Raw genomic sequence first — 25,934 nt, 5'->3', positions numbered from 1 at the left:
CCTAAAAAAATCACCTCCTGCTTTTTTCTCCAAGTTTGGCTTTAAAACAGTGCCTCACTTCTGCACATCCCTCTGATTAACGATAGATGTAAGCCTTCAAAGTGCAACTTTTGTTTTCTTTTTTTTTCTTTTTTTTTCTTTTCTTTTTTACCAACTGTGAAAAGAGATCTGCAGATCAGGTGATAAACTCGCAGTCTGTGAACAAACACAACGGGAAAGAAGGAACATGCATTGAAGTTGGGAAGTAAAAAAAAAAAAAGAAGTATTTATATGTGCAGTGTATTACCTTTTTTTTTTTTTTTCCTGGTAGTCTGTGAAGAAACGTCTCTCCTGTCCAAGCCGGGACTGTTCTCTGTCAGCTGTCGAGGTTTTTGTAGGAAGAAGGCTGGACACAGTCCAGCCCCTCCGTTCGTTTCCTCTCCCTGACTCAGTAAAGCTGTTTTCCACACAACCACAAACTGTTTCCTGAAAGTGTCACAACAACTTCATAATAAAATAAACCTGAGCTTATTAGAAGAATGAAAAACTTTTTATACAACAACATAAAATTATAAAAAAAATAGTTTTAAATCCCCAACTTTTTAATTCATTTTGATATTTATTTTTTTTATGGCGGTATGAGTGATTTTATTTTGAAAGAACACGCTTCACATCCGGGCGCGTCTGTAAAGCGTCTAACTTGGAACATCTTTGATTCTCACCTTGGGGACCCAAAGGAGAAAGTACGCACGCACGCGCTCGCTTACACGTACAGCGACATCAAAATGTACAACAATGACTTCCTCTGAAAATAACCACCAAGTCTCACAGGTTACAAATGTCTACCCTTCCTCCTCCCCCCTTTTTTATTCGTATGCAAAAAGGCGCGTGTGCTTCAATTAAACAAGTTATAAAGAGAGCCGATCCAAGCCTGCATAGTGAAAAGGGATGTGTCACCTTGGAGAGCCTGGTGCTTGTCCTTCACTCTGCTGACTGTTGGGAGTTTGGCTGTGCGCTGATGTCCTTCTCATTCTGCACTGATCAGCTTACAGTGATTCAGTAGCCTGTCTCCTTTTCTATGCAGGGTGCTGCAGCTGTGGAAGGACACATCTTTAGTTATTATACAGTGAATCTCTTTCAGGGGTACTGATCCCTTATAAAACATTTAGAGAGGCATAAACAGCTATATTCATATACTCAGTCATTAAATAAATGTAAGACTTTTTTTCAAAATGTTTTTCACAAGATATCTACATCAGTGGCGGTTCTAGGCCAAATGTACCAGGGGGCCAGGGTTTTTTCATGGGGGCACAGAAAAGCATGAAATAAAAAATAGGGCAAGGGATTCAAATATATTACGATTATTAGGTCAATATAATTTCAGAATTTAGGAATGTTACCCTTTTTTCTGTTACTTAATTTAAGTTAAAATTACCATTTTCTATAAAAATCCAAAATAAAACTCAAGAAAAACATTTTTTTAATTTGTTTTGAAAAAAAAAAATTAAGCAGATGAAAACTGGGATCATATTTCAATACCACTGAAGCTATCACCTTATTGTTTTTAAAATATTAGTAAAACAATTTTTTTTAAAGAAAAAAATGAAAGCGGTGACCATGTCACATGGGCCAGGACATGATCTACAGGGGCACTGGCCTCCGTTGGCCCCTGTCTAGAACCACCGATGATCAACATTCAGACAGTTTATACACTTCTATTTGTGAGTTGAATGAATAAAAATAAAGTTCAGTTTTCCATGAAGAATTTTTCAAACATTGGCTCTTTGCAGATTTTACAGGTTACAGATTATCAGAATAATTTCATTGTGCAACAGCATTCCTCAGGAAAAAGATACAAGACATGCATAAAGCACCATATGCTGCATGTACTATGGTAGAGTTAAAGTGAGAAACACTTGGTGTTTTATGCAAAAAAGGTGAAAAATGACCGAAACTGTTAAAGGAAGCTGCATTAAGAAGCCTGAAGCAGCTGCATGACTTTCCAACAAGTTCTGGCTGTTTAACAATAGAGACATCATCCACCGATGAACATTTATAAAGCAAACATAAACATTTAAACTGAAGCCAAGTTTCATCTTTGGACCCAAGGAAACGATTATGGCCCCTACGAAGAATAGCAAAACTAAATAAATAAAGATAAAAAACAATTAAAATCACAACAGTTACAAAGTTGTCCAAGCTACTTTGCAGTTTTGGTTTTTCTGTATCCATGTTTTTATGTTTTAAGTGAATAAACTGAGAGATGGCAGGTCATGTGTTTATTTGGTATGGATATGACAAAAAGTTGGATTATTCTCTGTATTTCTGGACTAGAGGGTAGTTCCACAAGACAGTGATCCTTGCTAAAAAAGAAAAACTCCTGGCCTCACTAAAATCCCCCCAAATCTTCCCAAAAGAACACATAATACACAAAATAACATATAAGACCTTCAGGACTTTCATTATTCCACAGTATTCCCACTGCATATCATGAAAAAAAATCCCTTTAAAACATGTTAGTGGCAGAATCATGATTCCAGGTTCTTTTTTAATTTTGTTTTTCAAATAGATGATTATTACAAAAATACCAATTAGTTTGTACCCAAACTGAGTTGAAATTTAGAATGGAACAATACAAATAAATAAAATAAAACCAAAGTACAACCTTTGAAATTGTCTATTCAAAGTCCAGAAATAATTCTGACACAAAAATGTATAGGATCACAATAAATTGCGGATGAGAAATGTCTTAACCATCTAAGAAGTTTGGAGAATTTTGGCCAGGCAGAGTCATGGACTTCTATTTTAGAAGACTGCCAGCTGAAATAAAAGGTTTTAAAAAGTTTTACCATAAAGGTGTGCATAATATATGACGCCTTGTCTGTTATTAGTTTGCTTCTTAATTGGAATTTATGAGATATATTTGTCACTCTGAAAAACCAAAACACCTGGAAAAAGTTAACCATAATTTCAGTCTTTTTTTAAGGTAATATATTTTGCTTAATTTTAAAAACAGCTTTGACGTTTTTTTTCTTAGAAGTTGGTGCTTAAACCTGTGCTTAGTTCGATCTGTGAGGATAAAACTTTGCTGAGGGTTGTGATCAGGGTCCAGACTAATTACTGATAATAGCACATCCCAACAATGTGTGGATGTATGTCTCTCTACATTTTCTGAGCTATTTTGCGATAAAACACTAATGGAACAGATTCACATAAAGATTTAATTGAGTACCTTGTATTAAATTTATTTAGAGAGACATAAACCGTCAGTGACGAACTGTTTATTAGTTCAACTATAACAGTTTACATGCTTGACATATTGGGTTTTGAAGTTGGTTAGTAACAATACTCCAGCTTTTAAATGAAAAGTTTGACAAATGAAAGAGATTAATATTTGTTGGTTTTCTTGGATATAAAACCTCTTGCCAATTTGCATCACAAGCTGAATCTATCTATATGATTAGATTGATGTGATGACATATTTCTGTTTATGAATTTAATCCTTTTCTCTTATGCCTTGAGATGATATGTGTTGGACATTGCTGTTATATACGTAAGTAAACTCAATTAACCTCACCTGGGGTGAACACCTCATCAGGTTTAAAACATAAAAGCTCAAGGACGGCTGCCTTTTACTGTTGCTTTTTGTACAAACCCAGTCGGCATGGGCAGATGGCCGCTCATACTGAGCCTGGTTCTGCTGGAGGTTTGTTCCTGTTAAAAGGGAGTTTTTCCTCTCCACTGTCGCTACAAGCATGCTTAGTGTGAGGGACTGGATTCGAGTCAATGAGTCGATGCAATCAACTGGTTTTTCTTAGACAGAAAACTTTAAATCAATTTGACTGTATGATCTGGTGAAGTGTAAAGTGCATTGAGATGACATGTGTTGTGAATTGAAATTGAAAAGGACATGTTAACAGCTTAAGGATCAGATTAAACAGTGGGTAGCACAAAAAAATTATTTCTCTATATGTGTGTATGGACCAAACAGTAAAGGAATATACCCACAAATCTGTTTTTCGGGATCACTACTGATTGATTTAAAGAAAGAGACCAGAAATGTGCATAATTGACTTATTGCAGCAGATGCAGTTCTTTATGCACATAATGATTATATTGAATATGCGAGGTTGGGGACCTTCATCATTTCTAAGTTGGAATGCCAACATTGGGCTTAGCGGAAATTCAGACTTTATGTCAAATTTGATGAAATAGAAATAGCAATAATTACTGCAAGTTTTTAACCAAATGTGGTTGCACTCAATTTTGAGTTTAAGGAGGTGAGCAACTTTAAATGTCAAGGTTTTATTGCTAATTTCAAATGCAACTTATTACTTCTGATTGGAATCCAGAAACTCCTCAAATGACATCTTATCTTAATCAGACATCATCTGCATAAAACATAAAATATCTGCCAATGTTCATTAAAAGAAATGAACATTGATAAAGTAGATAGACAGTATAAATAAGTTAACGCTTTAGGAGACCCATAAAGCCATGAGAGTCTTTTATGCTTATATGAAAAGGCCTTCTCTAAAAATAATAGATGTAGTGGTGCGATTTGTGAACCTTAAAATAAACGCAGTGAAAGAGTTATGCAACAATGATCTGAAAGGTGAAAATAACTAAGACACATTATAGCTACTCTCACTCCTAAGTAATGTTTGAATACCTTGAGAGTGTCTTGGTAAAAATATCTCTAAAGTTAGCAAAAGGCAGTTTGAGTCTCAATGGCTAGAGAGCCGTTTTCTGTGATACAGTATGTGATGCAGTTCCAGACCCCAACTCTGCAGCGGGCCCCTCAAGAAGGGACGTTTTACTCCAGAACACTGCAGAGCTCCACCTGTCATTAACCTTAAATAAAAGTACTTACTTTTGTTGCTTGGTATTTTCCATCACCCTCATCTCTGTGGTGTTTAGGGTACAAACTTAAGCAGCAACCCATTGTTGTCAGGATCCAATGGCAGATAAAACACCTAAACTGTTTACACTCAAAGCACAAAAGGATGTGGGAAAGAGGTGATGAGTTACCACTCAAAACATTGTTCAGGTTAGTGACCTACAAAACATGCTTACTAACAAGTCTGTTGAACTTTTTTCAGTAGATCCAATGGATACAAAGAAACACAACCAGACTTTGCTTTATCAAGAAGGCCTTTCCTGCCTGGATGTGCAGGATGTGAATTCTGCTCTCACTAAATACTGAAAAGTCCAGCATTAGCACCCAGTTTTTCAGATCATAACAGGTTATAACATAACAATGTTCTTCCCATTTGAAACACATATTGCCTACACTGAAATGTGTTGCACGCTTCCAGCCTATCATAGCGCTTCATCATGCTAGGAAAATCACAGATCATGACCAATACGTTCTAGCATTGTTTGAACGGTTGCTACGGGCCATTTTGATCCCACTCTATACTAATGGAAGTCTGCTTGGGATTAATTTGGAGTCTGTATGCTCCCTTAGAAGAGAAGAAAAACCCCAGACATCACGTATGCCTGGGCCCTCAATGGTACCAGTGTAGTTCTTACTGGTTTCTCTGTTCCTGAGAATCAGGAGTCATCAAAAAAGTTAGCATGTAATTCCTTGCTTGTATTTCTTGAAGAACTTTGGTCTCTACTTGATGTTTTTTTGTTGATAGATAGATTTATTAGCTCTTCTCTAAGTCCAAAGGCTTTTTCTTTTTGCCTTCAGATGCTCCCACACCCATCTGCTACAAATTTTGATAAATCTCTGCAATGGTTATGTTAAGGGCCCAACAATTTGAACAAAAATACTGCGATTGCGATTTTGCACTAAGTGCAAGCATCTATATATTTAAATCCAGGGTTGCATTTCGTTATGACCTTTAAAGCTTCTCTGGAATCTTTCTATGCAGGACTTTACTGTAACCTTACAGGGAAAAATGTCTTGATTCTACTATCAAGTAGGATTTGCATGCTAGCTGTATATTCTGTTCCTTTTTGTGTGGCACCTTAATTACTGCCACTTAAAGGGCTGCAGTAAAAAATTTGATATCTCAGTCTTGTTAAATGTGACAAAATTGTTTGCTTCTGAGATTTTAAAATGGCATTTTTCTAAATTGCGATTATATTGCAAATGCAATTAATTGCCAGCCCTAGTAAGGATACATCTCTGAAGCTGAGCCTCTCAGGTGGAGGTTCTTGTTGATATTCCTACTACCAGCATTTTCCTCCTCGTAAGATCACTTTGATGTAAAGCAGTGATGGCTGCAGCATTTTTTTTTTGCAGGTAACCATTGCAAACATGAGTAGACTTTGATTACAATATTATCTCAATCTCATTGCAATCAGTATGCTAATCAAAAGTTTTTTCTAAGGGACTCTTTCACAGATATGACAGCGCTACTAAAGCATTTTGTATTAAATGCAGGCATTATTTTTTTTTTTTAGAAAGCTGATATCAGTATATGGCATTTTGCATCCTCTTCAAGTTTATTTCTTTAAAAAATATTTGGAAGTGTACACTGCTATTGAGAAAATTACCATTTTAACAAAAACAAAGCAAACAACTGAGTGCTTTCAATGGAGAGCTTAAGGCAACTGCACAGAGAAATGAATCCGTAACTTAAAAGAACAATTTTATTATACATCCCTATTAAACAGATGGGGAAAAAACTAACATTAAAAATAATAATACAAAATACATCAGAGGTAAGACATTGTATTTTTTAATATCGGTATTGCATCATTAAGGTCTATCTTTAATAAAATACTCTTATTTACACAACTCAGAAAGTTTAGCATCTTGGTTGAATGAGGAAACAGCACCATCTAGTGGTCACAGAAATAAATACCAGAAGGCAGCTTAAACACCACCAAACGTTAAACATAGGGGCATACAGGAGTTTCAAATTAAGTCAGAATATAACTTTAAAGTTTCCTTATTTCAGTTTTTAAATTCTACAAGTTAAATTCCAACACCATAATGATATATTAAATGTGCTTTATTCCAGGGAAATGAATTTTTGTTAACTTTGATAGTACAGCTTACAGAAAGTTACAATACCAAGTTAAATTCATCAGAGCAAGAGAATACTGCATAAGAAACATAAAAATAACTTCAAACCATATCTTTCTTATTATGGTCAAGTTAATGTACTCCTAGAAACACAGCCCTTTTCAGAAGAAAGTGCGGTTTGTGTCTTTTCGAAATCAAGCTTCCAGGAAGGAAGAGAGGAAGTTACTTTTCCACTGTCAGTAATGATTTGTGGAGCCGTGTCATCTGCTGGTGTTAGTCCACTGGGTTTTATCAAGTCCAGTCGTAGCAGCTGTCTGCTGGGAAACTTTACAGCACTTCGTTTTTCCCTCTGCAGCAAAGCTTTATTTTAAATGTACCTGCAGCTTTCAGAGGGATGATAATACTGGTGGCAAAAGGGTTTATTACTATTTTTAATACTTAAATGTGAGAATCAGAATCAGGGTTTGGGTTTCAGTAGCACGGAGCTGTAATCATCCAAACCAACAGAAATATTTAGAACTCTCTTAGCACCGAAACATAGCTTTTTATTATGTTCTAGTGCACTAAGTTGTACCTTTATTAGCCCTGTTTTTTATAAGTGATTTTAACACTATGATTTTCAGCATCAGTATGTATTTAAACTTGTTCTGAGAGGAGAGAAAAACAAAGTTTGTATGTTTACACAGAGGATAATATCAGGAATCCATTCCTGATATTAAAAATCCATTCATTTTCTAATGAAAGAGGACAAATAGTTTTAAAAGCTAAAGGTTTTCCACAGAACATCTTATAACGATCAGAGAACACTGACAAGTTTCTATAAAAAATTTGATAATGAACACTTTGCATTCAGGAAGTAAAAAAAAAAAGGTTTTAAGAAAACAAATTGAGTCATGGAGTGTCTGAGATGTTCCTGGACAGACCTCCTAAAGGGTTTTATTTGGATCTTCTCAGACTTGAGCACAGTTGACCAGTTTTCGGGCCAGTGCATTTGATTTTTTTAATGATTACATGAATACTTTTAATAATTCATTTGTTCATTTTGCCTTATAGCTGATCTTGAACATCGCTAATCACTGCTGCATTACCTGATGATCATCTCCATCTGAATCATTTGTTTCTCGCCAGATTTTCAGCTTCAACGGTGCAAACTGATAGCTGTTATTGATGTCAGTGAGCGTCCTCGATGATCTGAGTAAAGTGTTCTCCTGTGTAGAGGCCATAGTGCAGGCTATCTTTCTGTGCAGCGGCCCAGGCCATTTGCAGGCTGGAGAAGCGAGCGGCCCAGTTTCCCTGTGGATCCACAGTCACAACGCCTCCCAGGCCCCCGACTCTGGACTTCATGTGTGCCAGGCCCAAATCACTGGCAGCCTCAGCTGACTGACCTGAGCAGAGAGGGATCAGAACATGCCGTAAAACACTGGAGTACAGTCAGTCTGAGGCCCTGCTCTGTGCTACTTTTCAATTAATAGTTTGTTCTAATTAAGAAAAGGCTGTCAGAGCTTAACACACACGGTGAGCCAGTCTATGCTGTTGTTTCAGTGTAACAGCAAGGCTTACACGAAGATGATACAAAGTCACAAAAAGCTTCTAGTCATTTAAATATATATTATTTTAGGATGAAACTTAATTGGTTATGAAATAGTTTTCACAAAATAAAAGTTGAGATAAATCCACCTTAATCCATGGTGCAGAAGGTGTTTAAAGAGAGTTTAACTTGTCGATTAGAAGTCCAACAAAATGTATTTTGGAGCAACTTCAGCTCAGCAGCTTGGATGACCAAGTTATCTTAACATTTCACCACTTTTTATAAAGTCTGAAACATGAGATTGATGATGAAGATCAATTTTGGATCAGAAATAAAAAAAAAAATGATCTGTTTGGCTATAATAAAGGAGGATGTTTGGAGGAGACCGTTTGAGGCTTTCAGACCTGTAAACATTCTTCAAACTAGTGTTAAGCAAGTTAGCGATAGCATCATGCTGTGGGCTGTTTTGTTGCCAGTGACTCTGATGCATAAAATGGATAGAAAAATGAAAAAGTTCTTAAAGTTTGGCTCAAACAACTAGTAGTTCCTGACCGATAATTATAACAGACCCAGAATAGAAATGGTTTTAAACGGATAAAACTATCTGAAATTAATTTTTAGAAACTGACTTCTCAAAGCTTTAAAGACAAACACTGATTAAACATCCAGACAGTACAAGAGAAGCTTGTATACATTAGGATGCATATATTTGAGCCTGTGCAAACCTGTGCATATGATTTTTGACTTAATAAACTGGTGCTTATGACAACAAAAAGTGTCTGTGATGATTTATGTTAAAAAGGTGTTTAAAACCAAGACAATATACAGTGAATGAGGCCAGTAATCTGAATAAATGCAACAGACCTCTGTGTTAGTGTGCATGCAGGTGTTACCTTGCTCCATATGGAACAGGATGTGTCTCGCCAGCGTAACCTTCATGATGGCTTCTCCGTGGCCTGTAGTCGACACTGCTCCTGACATATTGTCGGCATAGCCTCCACTCCCTGACCCAGACATCACAACAAATATGGAGGAATGCATGAGACTCATATTTACTCATAATCAATTAACAGCTTCATCCATGCAGCTCCAGATTTCCAAAGCAATTTAGGTAATTCTTGTTTCAGTCGCCCTACCTAAACGCCGAACACGTGCTGTGACTAGGGCCTCATCATCCAATGGGGGCCACTTTTTTTTATTTTTTTTTATTATTATTAGTAGTAGTACTGTAGTAGATGTACGGTTAGAGGAAGAAGCAGTAGCTGTTGTAGTAGTTTGCATTAACTGCTTATGTATATTTTTGAGGCTAGTATTTATATTCATTTTATGACGTAGTTCACCATTAAGACCTAAACATAAATCTGTTTTATTCTTAATATTATTCTTATTCTTTATTCTTAATATTTATTCTAACATGTTGTGGTCATTTCTTACCACATCATGTTCAACATATATTTCAGCTTGCAGTTTTTCATTTCATAATAATTCTTTCAGGCTGAAGTTTTTTAATTTATGTATTTCAGTTCCTTATTTAATTGTTTTAAGTCAATGTTTTTAACGTATTAATTTATTTCCGTCAAAGTTTTTTTTATTCAATATTTATATATTTATTTCAGGTTTTAAAAAAGTATTTATTTTTTATTTCAGTTTGTTCTTTTTCTGTTTGGGGGCCTCCAAATAGCATTTGGCTTTGGGCCCCAATTTGGTCAGTGGTGGCACTGCTTCTGAGAGATCATTATTTTATTTTAAATCATATTCAAACATAAACCTATCTCTCATGTTATAGAATTTAGAATATCTAAATTAGTTTTCCATTAAAGACCAATCAGCTCAACTGTGACTGTGTGCTTTGTCTGCTAACTAATCTTATATGACAACAGTTCACATCTACTGGTTAAAGTTTAACAGACTCTTGAGAAAACAGAGCACTCAGCTATAGAATCTTCAGAGTGGCTCCCTTACTGTCCAACAGAATAAGTATTTTTTTGTCCATATTGTCCTAACTAAAAGAAAATATGCCCTTTTTATATTCTGAGAGTCCACATATTGGGTTGGATTGTATTTATGCTTTAAGATCACGTACAGATAACCCTTAAGTATAAAAATCTGTGATGATTTATTGAAAAATGATAAAGTCAAAATGGAAACAATAGGATTTAAGGTGGAACGTAGCAGATCCAATGCATTTTAAAGCAGATCAATCAGTTTAAGCAGCTCTTTAAGATCAAGTGTTTTTGCAGTTTGATGCTCTGAAACCAACAGGTGTTTTAAAGAAGTCATCACCGAAAAATCTGACTTTTAATGGTAAAAAGTGTTTGTTGGCGTTGGGTTTTTATTCATAACTTACACTGTCCAGTGTTACTGTAGGTCACGATATGCCCTTAATGTTCCAATCTTATTTTAGTGGGAAAAAATGAACAATACATATGAACCATGGATATCTGTTTAAAGTGCACATGAGATAAATATAAATAAAACCATTAATTCTGCTCAGTGAAAGGAGGGACATTTGGGAGAACCTTTCGAACAGAATGGGGAAAACAACGATTAGTTCCCGTCTAGCTAAGTTTCGTTTTAGTCAATATTAGTAAGAAATAAAAAAAAAAGGAGCAGGCTAACAAGTCAGATTATCAGTGTTTGTGAAAACGCATTTATCATAAAAATTAAGCTTGAAGGCAATTTAAAAAAAAAGAAAAAAGAAGAGTTAAGGTTAAGGTTAAGGTCGCCCTTAACTAATGCTCCAACCTCAACCTGATTGAAAAGCTGTTGTGACACCTTAAGAAGGTTGTACAGAATAGTATATCAGCAAAACTCTCCAAGGAAGTTCTTATTTAATCGCATCAGTTTTATTTTAGATTTTAACTTTATTTTTATTTCAAAACATAACTGAGGATAATCTTTTGTTTGATTTTTTCAGCTTAGCTTAGATTGAAATATATTCATAACCAAGTTAAGAGAAGAAATATTAAATTATACTTAGACCCATGGTAGTTTCTACTTGTCGTGAGGACTCACCAATGCATGGAGTGTCACCAACCCGGCCTTCCATCTTGTTCAACATTCCACCAGTGGAAGTTGCACACGCTACGGTGCCGTTAATGTCAACCGCCACTGCTCCAACTGTTCCCATCTTGCCCCTAAACAAGAAACCAATGGATTTAAACAGCGATGATGGTTAAACTAAATAGAATTATTTAAGGCTCAAGATCAAAAAAAGAAAATTTTTTCTTTTGTTAATATTTATATTTCAAATAGAACATTTAAAAAGATCTTTTTCAGGAAACACAATCTGCTTCTGTGAGTAATTAATTCATTCTCTTTATAACAAATGTGAAGGAGAGATACCGGCTTATAGTCTTAACTTTTTGTGAACTATAAGGTCACAGTTTGGCATAGAATCGAACATGTTTTACCAAGAAGTCACTGTCACAATGATCACAATATTTACACATATGCATCACAGTGTTACATTTGGCACTCCACAGGGTTAGAATCCGGGGCCAGGTTCTTTTTCCAGCGCATTCGGGAATACTCAGTGATCAGGGACTCTTCAGGCACCTCTGGTACACCCATGGAGCGAGCAAACCGACTGGCACCTTCAGCTGTCAGGCATGCATGACTGGTCTAAAGGAGGGATCAAAGATTGCTTTTGTAAAACACAGCAATCATTCACAGTGCGTGAATGATTGTTGAACACACAGAGGTAGCTTTTAGGTCACAGTCCAAACAACGCCGTAGCTGTGCTGCTCTTTTCTTTCTCTTTTTAAAGACGAAACTGAATGTTTTTACTGTGGATTTCTAACAGTTTCATAAAAGTAGATACACAATAAACATTCAGCTAACATCACCTTCTCCATGACGAGCCTGGCCAGATGTATCGGGTTAGCTATGTTGCGGACAGCAGACACCGCTCCGCTACTCAGCGTACTCCCATCCATCACAAGGGCATCCATCTCCACCTCTCCTTTAACATTCAGCACTGAGCCACATCCTGAAAAGAATATATATATATATATATCTTTGAGAAATTATTGACTTCTGTACGGATTTGCCAACTGACAATAGTTTAATAAGGAACACTAGTTTATTTTCTATTCCTTCTTATTTTGAGCCTTTTACGTTTTAAATAATGTTTGCTGTGTGCCCAAATTTGTTTTATTTTCAATACTTTTCTATATTAATCAAACCTTTTCATTCATGCTGAAAAATATCCCAAAAGTCATCAGAGGCTCCTTGTAACTGCCAATTATTTTTTGTTTTTTTCACAGCTGCATTCTTGAAAGGAGGCTACAATCTTACATGTGCAGTAAAGAAAAATAAACTCTGCCAAACTCTGACTCTTAGTCTGCTATGAATAAATAGTGATTTCAGCTGTAACAGGCTATAAACAATGTAAACTGTCACCACACCAGCAAAAGCACTTTCGTCTTCAGGTAGAAAAGCCAAAATTTAGGGGAAACTATGTCAGGATTGATTAAGCATCCACTACAAAGCTTTTTGCTGCATCTATGTATAGAAGTAGGTGGGTAAACGGTTCCTGCATGCAAATAGTGAGTTCTAGGTTGCAATCTCATTTATACAATACCTGCATTGAATGATGGATTATTCTCCAGTACCATTACAGCCTCCACTACAGCATCCATACTACTGCCGCCTCCTTTCAGGACTTTATATGCTGACCGTGCTGCAGAGCACACTCCTGAGGTGGACCGTTCTGATCGCTCTTTGGGGATATGACCAGCCCCCCCATGGACCACCACGACAGGCAACATAACAATACCCTAAAAAAAACAAGTAGCATAGATGTGTTAGCAATATAAATCTGGAAATTATGTGACAGTGAAATAAAATAAGAGGTTTAGCAGATTGCAGTTAACCAAAGTATTCTACAGTCAAATAGGAGGTGAAGGCTTAGTTTATGCAAACACGTCAATATTAAACCACAGGAATCATGAAAATGCAAAGAAGTGAGGTGTTGTAATGGCTCAGTCAAAGTCCAAAGGTTATCTTGAATGAAGTGCTGCAGCAGGACCTTAAAGCTGCATTATACTGAGGAATGAGTCACACTTCTCCGGAATAAGATATTGATCAGGTCACAGAGAACTTCACTTCAAATTACATCAAGTGTAATGAACCATGGCAGCAGTGGGGTTAAACAGACATGCAAATTATAATATACCTTTAAAAAAACATTTATTTTAATGATTCAATTTATAAAGTGATTCATTACAAAAAGACTGACAGATTTTAGCTGTTTTTATCAGTTAATATGAATAATTATGGCTTAAATAAATCAAAATAATCTCAAAACATTTTCAGAAGATTTTAATTTTACACACCAATTAAAAATACGACAATACTTTGAAATGAATTACCTCAATAAATGCATTTTTAGATTTCATTTCACTGCACTGAGCAGCCCAATAAATATAAAACTGAAAGCTGCACTTTGCAACAGTGGATCAACCAACACCGGCCATACAAGGAGGATTCATGTTGCATTACATAGATCGAGAACACATGAGCACGGTTGAGAATTAGAACAAGTGGATTTGTATTTGTATTTCTTAAATCAATGAGATCATTTAGGCAAAACTAGACGGGTTAATGCAAACAACAATCTGCTGCTTCAGATGAAACCTGACCTGATTCAGTGGGAGCTTTCTTTCTGCAGATGCGACGTAATAACGACGTAATGACGACGTAGTAACTATAAATCGGCTGATGTTTACATGTACATGAAAACAGCATTCAATTCTGTCTAAAACAAACGGGATATTATTATTACTTCCGAATTATCGTGCCAGAATACTCCCGTGTCCTCGAAAGTAACGTTACATCCGGAACAAGACAACGACACTTTCAAAATAAAAGCTTTCTGCATCTGGTAGAGCTTTTATTTTGGCAGTTTTGTTTGTGCAGGGGGAAAAAAAACGCTACTCAGAGGTGTTGCAACGCTTCTAGATAAAGCTGTATGATTGGTACATTGCCATACTTTAATAAACAGAAGGAAATGAATAAATACATACATTGGTATTCAAAAAGAGCATCTTAAAGAGCAATATTACAAATGATGTTGTACCTTTCAAAGCAATGCACATATAAATCTCTAAAATTTTATAGACGCATATGCAGCCATTTCCATTAGACTAGAATATTTTTTCTAAGCAGGATTTCTGTAAAAATTATTGAATTTTTGAAAATAATAACCTTTATTCAAGTTTTAAATATATGTTTCATTCAGCTGTGATTAAAATTGTGATTATTCATAATATTTTACCAGTACCAGTATACTTTCCTTTAGCTGTGTTTGGAAAACTCATCATTATAAACAAAAAACAAGGCTTGCAAACGTAACTGTATATGGGATCAATTTATGTTATGAGTTTCTGAATTTACATGACTTTGTTTTTCCCTATTTACCTTAAGTAATTATAAAAAAGATTATGAATAATTTGTCCAAGAGACTAAGGTAACAGCTACTGTGCCAACACGTAGGCCTACCATTGTACAAAAATTATTTGGTATTACGCTCTCAGTAGAGGGGCCATATCAGGGGTCATGGACCATATCCACAGGGATACTGGCCCCTGTTGGCCCCTGTCTAGAACCATTTAGGGGTCTCTGTGTGCAAGAGCATTTTTTAACTCTTCATTATTTTATTAGTACTCAGCTTCACCTCAGTCTATCTCTTCTCTCGTGCCTTTCATTTGACCGAAACATGATATACAAGTATTTTTAAAGCCTAAATTACCTATCAAGGTTTCGAGAAAACATGATTTATTTCTTGGCTGTTTCTGTGGCCTATAGTCGTCATAACTATCACTTGACATTTTTCTTTTTTTCTAAATACGCTTAATTTCCATGGCTCTTAATTGTCTTGATATTCAATTATTAAAATAGTCTCCTTTGTAAAAATAATAAGGTTAAAAACTCAGCAAGGTGTATTGTACAATTTATAATACAACTTGCAGCATTGCTTGTTAAAGGACAATCATAGCAATAGTACCTTTCCCCTATAGGACTGAAATCTTCAATGTATCCCTTTTCGGTTGTAAATTTCTTCTATTTTGAGTCACTTCACACAAACTAAAGCAATTAGAACCCTAACCCATTGCGATAAGGGTTGACAAGTTGCATTTCAGAGGATTCCCCAATATAGCTGCCCAAATGAGCTGACCATGGTACTGAAATTTCTTTAGGCTGATTTCAGATGGCACTTTTGATTTGTAGTCTTAGCAATGGGTAAAGGTCTCTTAATTGCAAACTCATACAATTAATAAGGATTCAATATGACCTCAGAGGTGATTCAAAATATATTTTGTCCCTTTGAAATAAGTCACAGTCCTGGCGGGGCGGTATACCTCTTTTTAAACATTTGGTGGTGAGTTGTGACCCATTGTTTTAGGAGATGCAGTGTATAATATATCATATGTGTGTATAGGGATGTTCTGGAGAAAATTGGCTCCAGGGTATGTTTTGGTAAAGCACCTCAAACAAGAAAAAAAAAGTCTGCTGTGTTGCTGGGCATTTTAAATAACTATTGCATTTCGCAGAAATGTTTTTCTTTCTTTTTAAATATTGTTGCATTGCGACATTTTTTCAGTACGTATCACGAGAGCTTAGATTTCATAGATTTAATTTTCATTGATGTTGCAGAAGACTAAAATCAGGTTGTCGTCCGCTTTATTCTTGACCGGGTTGCGGGGGCAGGAGTCTCAGCAGAGATGCCCAGACTTTCGACACGACTCCTCCACTTCCTCTAGTAAAAGCTCGAGATGTTTCAAGGCCAGCTGAGGGACATAGTCCCTCCTTATTATAGGACTTGGTGGATCACCTCCCACGGTCCAGGGAGCATCTTAAACAGATGTCCAAGCCAGCTGACTCCTCTTGCTGGGGAGCAAAAAGGGCCAGAAACGTTTTTTTTTTTCTCTGCAAGGAAAGAGTGGATTTTAAGGATAAATGGGAAAATTAATTCAGGGAAGTCCTGGAACACATAATCTCAAATCATGTGCACAATTTTTCTTTTCCGTCGGTATACACAATATTGAATAGCATGATAAAATGATACGAAAATTGCAAAAATACGTCAGAAAGTATCGCTTTACAGTCAAATTCAACAAAATAGATAATCTGTTCTGATGAGGCTCGTTTGTCAGATGAAAGTATTGGAGGGACAATTAATTATCTATTAAACATACTTTTCGTCAAGCCGATCTACATATCTTTTCCTTTTATATGTCTGATGTATTATTTACATCTCAAATATCCTGTCTCCATGCGCAAAACCGTCACAATAAACAGAAATAAAGGCTTAAAAACATAAGTGTGTGCTTTTAGTGAAATAAAATGCTGAAAATAATTTGAACATTTCAAATATTTGATTGAACTTGACTAAACTCTCTGGCTAGAACTTTCTATTTCTGTTTAAAGTTGTTTATTAAACAACAATAGTTAACCGATTTAAAACATCAGATCTTAAATCCTGGGAAAATTGCAGCATTTCCCGTATGTTTACACGATCATTAAAGAGAATAAAGGGGATAATCATTCTAATTTATGTAACTTACATGACGTGTAATGTGTTTTGATTTCAGCCCATTGCTATCATTTCCCCTCTGTGGTCTCAAAGCCACAGCGCATCCTTCAAGAACCACGTATTTCCTGTGTGTGCGCTACATGGCACCGGGAGCGCGCATCCTGACGGTGAGTGGAGAGCACCCCATTCTCAAATGAGGGCTGCGCGCTCCCGCGGTGTGGGAAGTGAGCGCGCTTGAGGGGCTGCGGTCCCATTGACGGTTCCGTCTCCCTGACAGCAGCATCAGCATCAGCAGCAGCGGCGGCGGCGGAGCTGGAAAACAAGAAGTTACCGCCTCGCCCCACAGCCAGAGGAACCGGCCGATCGGAGAGGCGCCTCCAGGGACCTCTGCTCCCCTCTGCCCGGCCACAAGGACGGAAACCGGCTCCTCTTTCCAGTGTGCCAGCGTCCCGACTGACCGCCGGAGATATGGGCTCCCCGTAAAACGGAGGTGGTGGAGGGGAGAGGCGGGCGGGTGGGCGGTGGGAGGGGGTGGGGGGTGAAGGCAGCGGAGCAGCAAGAGGGAGGCGAGGCTGAAAACGGCAACAGGAACCGAAGCGCTAAGGCCACAGTCACCGCAGCTGAGACCAACCTGGGTGCCCCCCACCCCCGCCATGGGAACTCCGCATCAGCCGCTCCGACCGCCGCTCCATCCGTGGGCCATGTCGTGATCCGTGGGCTCCTCCAGCGGGTTTTTTATCCGTGATCCCGACCGAGGCGAAAGGAGGGAGGAGAGGGAAGGGAAGCCGGGAGTGAAGAAAGGTTGTGGTTGTGGTGGCAGGGAAGATGTTCGCCTCGGTGGGCCCTAGGGGCGGCCCGCGCGCACCGGCCGCTCCAGCTATCCCGGAGCCGGACCTCAGCCATCTGACCGAGGAGGAGAGGGGCATCATCATGGCTGTGCTGGCTCGGCAGCGGGAGGAGGAAGCCAAGGATGAGGCCATATTAAAGTAAGGGAGGGAAAGAGTAAAAAAAAAAAAACGATTGAGGAAGTGTTTGTGCATTAATATCATTCTAAAGTCTACCACATCAGATCTCTCCTTGGGATGGGATGTTTCATTAGGACTTCCACACTGAATCTCTCCAAGCTTGTGTGTGTGTGTGTGTAAAGTGTGTGTGGGTTCTGCTGAAAACTCCACAGAGAACTCACTGACTCACAGGCTCTTACAGACTACAGCTCTGCGCAGGAGGAACCATACATGGAGGAACCATACATTTGCAGCTCATGCAATCAGCCTTGTTTGCTTGGAAGCATGCAACTTGGATGCAAAACACAGATTCTGAGGGTCTGCCTCTAATCCAGATTTCTAAATAGAAGCAACATTTCTAATTTCCACTTCTTCTCATCTGTGTCCACCACACAGACACAGTATGTTCCTGAGTCAGGCAGTGAGTAATTGAGTAATACCTGAGGTATTCTCTGCTTTAGATCCTGCGGGTTGTTGCAGTGAGCTAAGTGAAGCAAGGTATAAAGAAAAACAATACAAAAAAAAAATAGTAAAAGTAGAATCTTCCCTCTGTTGGCTTTTATCTGTGCAGCATCCATCTCAACAGCTGCTGTTCTCAGCTCTGGGGTGCGGCTGAGCCATTCCCAGTCTTATGCACCGTATGTAGGCCAATGCTGTTGCAACAGACATCTCACAGGCTGTTACAAAAACAGTCGGCCTATAGCAGCAGTAGAAACAGTACCAGTGAAATTTGGATTTGAATGAGGACTCCCCTGCAAATTCACATAAAGTATCTGGATGTACAGATGATGTGCAGACCTGCAGCCAAACAGCTTTCTGCTCCAGGACCAGAAAAAAAAAAGAAAAAAGCAACTCGAAACACAGTGTTTCTGCTCGTCGTTCATACAGGCTGCATGCACAGTTGAGCAGATAGAAAGCTAGAACGACCCACCTTAGTGAGGCGCTCCTCAAGCTCTACGTTCCTGTTCTATTTTAAGCTCACTGTACGGACTGATGGCCCGGCACTGGAACGGAAGATCGATTCCTTGCATCTAAAGAAGGAAATGTCCAATACATAGCTCTCGCTCTAAGTAGCTATGCATCAACGCCACTACTATATATTTAAGAGCCACAGATGTAGTCATGCCATAGTGTAGCAGCTGCAAAAAGAAGCAGTCTCTCTGCATCGACATGTCCTAACCCATATTAGCCCCTTCACTGTTTTCTGTCACCACTTTTTAGATGGAGATCATTGTGAGAAAGCAGCATGTCTGTATGTGTGATCAGAATCGTTTCAGCATGGACAAGATGCACTGGTTGGCTCATACATGCATGCTGAACGCATTAGCTGTATGGTAGCGTGGGCTGTGATGCAGGGAGGCAGAGTTTACGCTACACTCGCTCATTTTTTATTACATAAACGTAGGGGGCTTGTTCACTATAGAGGTTTTCAGGTTGGTCACAGAATTGTAAGTTGTGTGACATAAGCTGCTATATTGTATATCATTTTTTTCTGTGTGTTGTTAGTTGTGTGTTAAGAAATCAGTCCTGGATAGCTCAGGTCCTTCAATCTGTCCGAGTCAGTGACAGACCTGGCACTTTATGGAGATGTTCTTTCCTGGATTGAGGGGGGGTCTCTGGTTCTATTAGGGGCAGCTTGCAGACTATGACAGATGCCACCTCCATCTTTCATTGTCCTGCTCTTGAAACATGGCTTCACTGTCCCTCTGCCTAAGTCAGGCCTATCAACTCACCCAAAAAGCCTTACACAACCTCTGTCTGCTTGATTAGCTCAGCCGCCTGTCCCCTTTGTGCCTCCGTCGTTGAGGTTATGGTTATACAGCTGTAACTGAAGAGTGACAGCTCTCTGATGACGCGGTCTTTAGCAGCTTCTACGTTGCAGTTGACATTGAGAGTGAGTCTTTACCCGCGACTGACATCTTAGGGCTCTTACCTTACACTCCTTAATATGAAACTTTTGGCACACCGTGTTTGGTTTGACTGTAGTTGACAGTACAGGCAGACCTCGTCATTCTAAACATCAGACACTGTCACATAATCATTGCAGGTTATATTTGGTTGAAGGATTCTAAAAATGGCCCTCCTAAAACCTGCCTTACCTGTGACATAAGAGCACAGATTGAGAGCCACGGTCAAAGGATCCTTTTTTCTTCCTGCAGCCCTTATTGTGAATGAAGGGGAATTGCATGGAGTATAACTGACATAACACTGTGTCTGACAGTAGCTCTCTTTAAATTAAGGCCTTTTTCAAGCACATTGTGAATTATCACTGATCTTGATGGAAAATTATTTAAAATTCAAAATAACTTTCTGAACTTTTAGAGAAAAAGTTTTGAGACTTGCTTATATTTGTTTTTGGCGTTTCAGAGAAAGCGTTATTGCGCTAAGCTCTCATGTAGCAAGCCTTTTCCTTGCATGAGTGATCAGCTGTTTGTGTTGTTTGTGTCTTTCAAAGTATTTCCATAACCTGCTTTCTCCATGTATCAGAGCAGCACATAATATCTATGTAGTTAACATCATAGAACAATTACAACTTTCCTGATGGGAAAGCATCCCTGAAAATCTCTCCTAAGTTTTCTCAGATATGTTATCCATGCTAGCATGCGTCTTAACTTACTCTTTATTAGTCATGCGTGTCGTCAACTTCCAAAGAAATTAGGCTTTGGATACCCTCATTAGTTCGCTACAAACAAACAAAAACATAACTACATTCTTTTTTCTTACAATTTTAAAAGTTTGCTCAAATCTCCCATGCCAATTAGATGGAAACATAGCATCTTGATAACTGTTCTGATATGACTGTCTTTGCATCTACCTATGTCTCTCCAAAGCTACTGGTTTAAAATAGTTTTTTGGGTATTGTTGTCGTGGCTCACATCCCAGGACACCATTGTGTCAAAGGGCGGAACAAGTTTTCTCTCCCTTATTAAAATTTTGAACAAGGACTGGGTGCTACCTTATGTTGGACTCAGTGAAAGCACCATAGAAAACTATATGTCTTCACTTCTTGGCAGATTAAAGAAGCTTGTATCTCCCTCAGGATTCCTGTTCTGCATTGCCTTTGGAACTTGGCTGTACCTGGGTAACTGTACTATGGAGACTCCCTCATCCCACAACCTTTTGCTCCTTTTTTCCTGCATTGGGGGTTAAATATATATCTTAAACCACAAGCCCTATGTCAGCTGATATCTTTTTGATGTCCGCCATTGCCGTTTCCTCCACTGTCTGCAATGAGAGAAATACCACACATGATGTCACATACCATGTTTTAGGTATATTGATGCTCATTTCAATGTTTATGAAAGGACTGCACTAAACGTCTTCCGTTCCCTCTGATAGTTAGCCTGACGTAGTCCTACTCAATTCTAGTCAGAATATGAGTCTGATACTGCTCCATAGAGCTGTGATTATGGGGCGTGTTTTGAACGAACCAGGAAAAAAATGCCTCTGTACTCCATTGGATAGACCTACAACCAATAAGAGCAACGGAGTGCGTGACGTATGTTAAGCGAGGCATAGTTGTTGTCCACAAAAATCAAAGCGTGCAGTTTCACGCCTAGAATAAGAAGATGAGCCTTGATCGCGTTTCTCTGTTCCTCTTTTAAAATTAATTTGCTGTCGATATCTTCTAGAACAGACCTAATAGCAGAATCTACTCACCCAAACTCTCCAGCGGCAGCCATTATTGTTGTCACCCAAGCGCGCTTTGGTCACGTGGTTGATTACGTTACTCTTGATCATCTGTCCATCATCGTATAAAGCCCGCCCTGACAATTTGATTGGATCGCCTGACAGTGGGCTTTAATACTCGCGCTACTATGGAGCAGAGCCAGACCGAACTTCCCCGAACTCAAACCTTGTGGGCGGGACTAAGTTCTGACTGGCACCCAGGCTATCTGATAGTATGTATATATGAGATCTGTGCAGCTCATTAGCGTAATTTGAAGCGATATAAATGGGCAAACTGATCAAATTATGCATGATACCCATCCCCATCTTAAATTTAATGATTTAAAATATCAGCATGTGTATAAACTCCTAACACTTTTACACATTTTGGTGGATCAATATGAATCACAAACACAGTACATTTTTTTTTACAGTTTATTCTTTGGCTTTGGAACTGTTTTATTGGTGGTTCCAGGGGTATTCCTGCAAAATTAGCAACCAGTGTAACTTACTTGTAACTTATAGTTTGTTCAAGTGTTATAAACTCCCTGTCGAAAGTAGCTCAAAGTGTTTCATAATGAGTGAGTGGGGTACCCTCAGTACTGACAATGAAAACACACGTCTTGTGTTTTAGAGAGCGTGGGTGTTGGCAGGGAAATCTCTCTTGAGTTCCCTCTGTGATCTAGACTAATCAGAGCGCGCTACTCATGTTTATTAATGAGATCGCTTTGAATCAGTGTGTGTGTCGATGGACATATTGAGATCAGGTGGTTTTTGGGCCTGTAACTGACACCTGAAAGTCTTTGAGCATTGCTATAAGATCAGATAGAGTCTGTTTAGTTTGTTTCTTCATAAAGGACTTAATATCACCTTTAGTAAATAAGCATCATGCAACATCTTGTTGGAAAAAATTAGCTAACTTTGTAATTTGTGCATGAAAATTGAAACAGGCACAATGTAAAAGGAGAACATATGTTTTCATTACTCAGAAAAGGTATTTTCTTACAGACAGAAAAAAATCCATCCCATTTAAAAGTGTAGAAGCAATATGTCTGCTGATGTGTCCGAATATGGAAAAGTGAAGAAGAATGTGAGAAGTAAACGTTGAAGAGCCGTGTTATTGTCAGCATAGAAATTACATCTAACCTAAATTTTCTCTAGATGTATTAAAAGTTTAATTGACAAGACTAAAAGTCAAACGACCATTTTAGTCAGAAAGTGTAAAAAGACTTTTTTGAAAAATTGAAAGGTAAATAAATGTCTAGAGTTACTTAGAAAAAAAGCCTCCTGTGTATCATGCAGAATGGACATCTTAATAAATGAATGTGATTAAAAACTTAAAGCTGATATTATGGCCTTATTTGCAATTGGTTGTACATAGAAGAAGAAACAATTCTAGCCACAGTTAGGAAGCAGTTCCTGTCTAAATGCGGCAGAAGGGTAACATGAAAAGTTGTGTTATCAACAGCAAAGAAAAGATGCTTCTACATGTAAAGTCGGTTTATGTTAAATGTTAATGGTCAAAAAGAAATGAAGAAGCAAGACATCATTGGCTGAAAAGAGCTCCTTCATTCAGAATGGATATCAGAGCGGAGCTACTACTCCTCCACATCGATATGGTCAGTGTCTGTGTATTGATGTATGAATGTGGCTGAAAACAGAAAGGTGAATACAGGTCTCATTAGCAACATAGAAAATAAATGGAAAATAATACCGTGTTTTAGGACTTGGAAGGAAAAGCACAAGATTTTTTTGTTGTGGTTGGAAAGATTTGGATGAAATAATTGGGCTCAGTTAATTATTATGCACTATAGATGGAAATTGATAAAAAATATGTCATGGTTTAAGTTTTTACTGAGCCTTTAATGCAAAACTGAGGATCTGTGTCCAACTTTTGTTGAGCTTCAGTTTTCTACTAAACAGTTGCCATAACTGTTTCCTATATTTGTGTTTTTCAGAGAGGAGAAGCCGATTCAAGCGAGGACAGTGAACCTGGTCGGACAGAAGAAGCCTCAACAGCAAAATGACGTCAGGTATGTGGCAGAACTTCTTTAGCTAAAGGCTTTTACGCACCTAACTGATGCTCTGCTGTAAAACTTTGCACCTCAGATGAATGGATCATGATTCCTGTGCTGTGATGGTTTGATATGAATAAATATACCCCTAGTTTTATGTTGGAGACCTAAGCTGCTGCTGACAAAGATCCTGAAAAAGCTGCTCTTCTGTTTTCCTCCTGTAAGTAATTATTTGTTAGTTGCTGTCCTTCCCCTTTTAGACAGCGTCTGCTGAACCTGTCTTGTAGAAATGGACACAGTCAGTGTGTTTAGACTAGTCCTGGTTCTGATTATTTGCAACGACAAGCTGATACCTTCCTGTAAAGATGTGGATTGAGAACTGGCCTTGTTGTTAGTTTTGCAGCAAAGAAAAAAGAAGAACCTGGTTGTGATGTTTGCTCACAACTACTGGTACTTTACATCTTCACATATAGCATTAGGTATAATTAAAAATTCTTAGAGGATCAAGTGAATGTTGGGCTGTTGGGTTATACTACATACAGTAACTCGCCAATATGAATCATTGGCACTATTTTCAGCAAAGATTTTTAACTTTTAGTGTAGATTAGAGCTGTGCTTGCCTAGGCTAGCCTTTGATTCAGCTTTTATTTATTTTACAGCAACAACAACATATCTAGTCTTGCTTTTTAACCAGTGGGGGTCTCCAAAAGGTTTTAAGATTGGGTTCAAAATCAAAAGCTGTAACAGAATTTCAGAAGTTTGTATGATGCTGTTTTTATTTTTATTTTTATGAGTAAATAAAAAGAAAACTTTTTGGTAACTTGTTCTCTCCTCACTGCATGCTATAGTGACTACTGATGTAAGGTGGCTAAAAGCAATAATCTCATACAATATATTTGTTGTTTACCTTGATGTTTTAGTTTTAAACGATCCTTTTATAAAGAGCCAAAGTTTACATATGTATCTATAAGCTGCCATTTCCATATCGAAAGATTATTTGGCGCTGTAGTATTTAAAAAAAGAAATGATATGTTTTTTGAGCCGACTCTTAAGATTGAAAATTTCCATTTAGGCAAAGGGACGTGAAGTTTTCTTGAAGAGGTACACTTCAAAAAGCCAAGTTGTTCTTAAATCAAACATTACAAAACTATAGGACCACTTTTTCAGTTTAGCAGACATAACTACTTAGGGCAGTTTTCCATATGGGCAATATGGCTCACTGCCCAGGGCACCATTCTTTGAGGGGGAATCACAAAATTTACTTAGATTTTCTTTAGGGACTAAGCTGAACTTTTCCTGTTTATCTACAATCTCTGCTAATGACGCTGTATTGCTTTGAGGTTCGCCTTCTCTAAGAGAAAGCCTCCATCTTTACTCCAATTAGTAGAGGTGGAGGCCTGCTGTTTTGGTCAGAAGCAATTATTTATTAAGGACCCACTCAGTGACTCTATCCTTTACCACTGATTGTGCACACTTATGTAAGTCCGTTTTTATATCAGTGGTCACTAATAAAAACTGGATTCTAAGGCAATGGTTTAAATAACAAAGTTTTTTTGTTCAATGATGCAGATTTGTTTGAACTCCCTTTTAGCTCATGTCTGGATTGAAATACATATTCCTTTGTGTTTTCTAAAGTGAGTCTTTTGGCCAAAATTATGATTTTTTTTATAATGTTCGATTAGACTCAGATACTTATTGCAAATTAAAATTTCTCAATAAACTAGTTTGAACTTGAAAAAAGATACAGCACATTTGAAATGCATTTTAAAATAAAACTTATTCTAAGGATGGAAATTATTTGCTCTTGATAGGGCATACAGACAATAATGCTGATCTTTATCTTTAATTCCACACATAGAGTTTTCCGACAGTTTTGACCTAATTTTTGCTGCCAGTGGGTTTTAATTTCTGCAGATTTTATGTTTTAAGAGTGTATTGAACTCAATTTAGAGTTCAATGAAATACAAGATGAGTTGATTTATCAGGGTTAAAATTCAGAGTTAATCTCATCATGTGGTTTCTATTTTATTTACTTACTAGAAGCTTTCTTGACTTTTTGTGGAATGGTTCGCTATGTTTCTGCTGGTATTCCACAAAAGCAACGTTTTAAACAGCTCACTGAGCTGCAGCCTGGAAATTAGGTTATTATGATGGTGCATGAGATTTTATGTTTATTAGTGTCCTCCACAATTACAGACAGGCCTTGTAACAAAGT

At 37.8% G+C, this 25,934-nt stretch overlaps 2 protein-coding genes across 8 annotated transcripts in view; one reads left to right on the top strand and one right to left on the bottom strand.

The window, feature by feature from the left end:
- Window positions 1–7,154: 7,154 nt before the first annotated feature.
- On the bottom strand, window positions 7,155–14,332 carry asrgl1 (asparaginase like 1). 2 transcript variants are annotated; one of them, XM_015369958.1, is made up of 7 exons: window positions 14,138–14,331; window positions 13,078–13,273; window positions 12,341–12,483; window positions 11,962–12,116; window positions 11,508–11,629; window positions 9,386–9,496; window positions 7,155–8,349 (listed from the first exon to the last, which is right to left on the bottom strand). In XM_015369958.1, the coding sequence occupies exons 2-7, from the start codon at window positions 13,262–13,264 to the stop codon at window positions 8,135–8,137; spliced, it is 933 nt and encodes a 310-aa protein (XP_015225444.1). In that variant the 5' UTR covers window positions 13,265–13,273; window positions 14,138–14,331; the 3' UTR covers window positions 7,155–8,134. The 2 variants fall into 2 exon arrangements, with proteins under 2 accessions (XP_015225444.1, XP_015225445.1); XM_015369959.1 differs by having other exon boundaries at window positions 8,135–8,349; window positions 14,284–14,332.
- A 3,251-nt stretch (window positions 14,333–17,583) lies between these two features.
- rims1 (regulating synaptic membrane exocytosis 1) overlaps window positions 17,584–25,934 on the top strand; it is a 108,716-nt gene continuing 100,365 nt past the window's right edge. For all 6 annotated transcript variants that reach the window (XM_015370001.1, XM_015369997.1, XM_015370000.1 and 3 more), the window contains exons 1-2: window positions 17,584–18,017; window positions 23,663–23,737. In XM_015370001.1, the coding sequence (XP_015225487.1) occupies window positions 17,857–18,017; window positions 23,663–23,737 (236 nt within the window). In that variant the 5' untranslated portion in view covers window positions 17,584–17,856. The remainder of the gene's footprint in view (window positions 18,018–23,662; window positions 23,738–25,934) is intronic.

Source organism: Cyprinodon variegatus, unplaced genomic scaffold (assembly GCF_000732505.1).
Source record: "Cyprinodon variegatus isolate N-32 unplaced genomic scaffold, C_variegatus-1.0 Scaffold40, whole genome shotgun sequence".
NCBI classification, from domain to species: Eukaryota; Metazoa; Chordata; class Actinopteri; order Cyprinodontiformes; family Cyprinodontidae; genus Cyprinodon; species Cyprinodon variegatus.
This window is presented reverse-complemented; position numbering and strand designations above follow the sequence as displayed.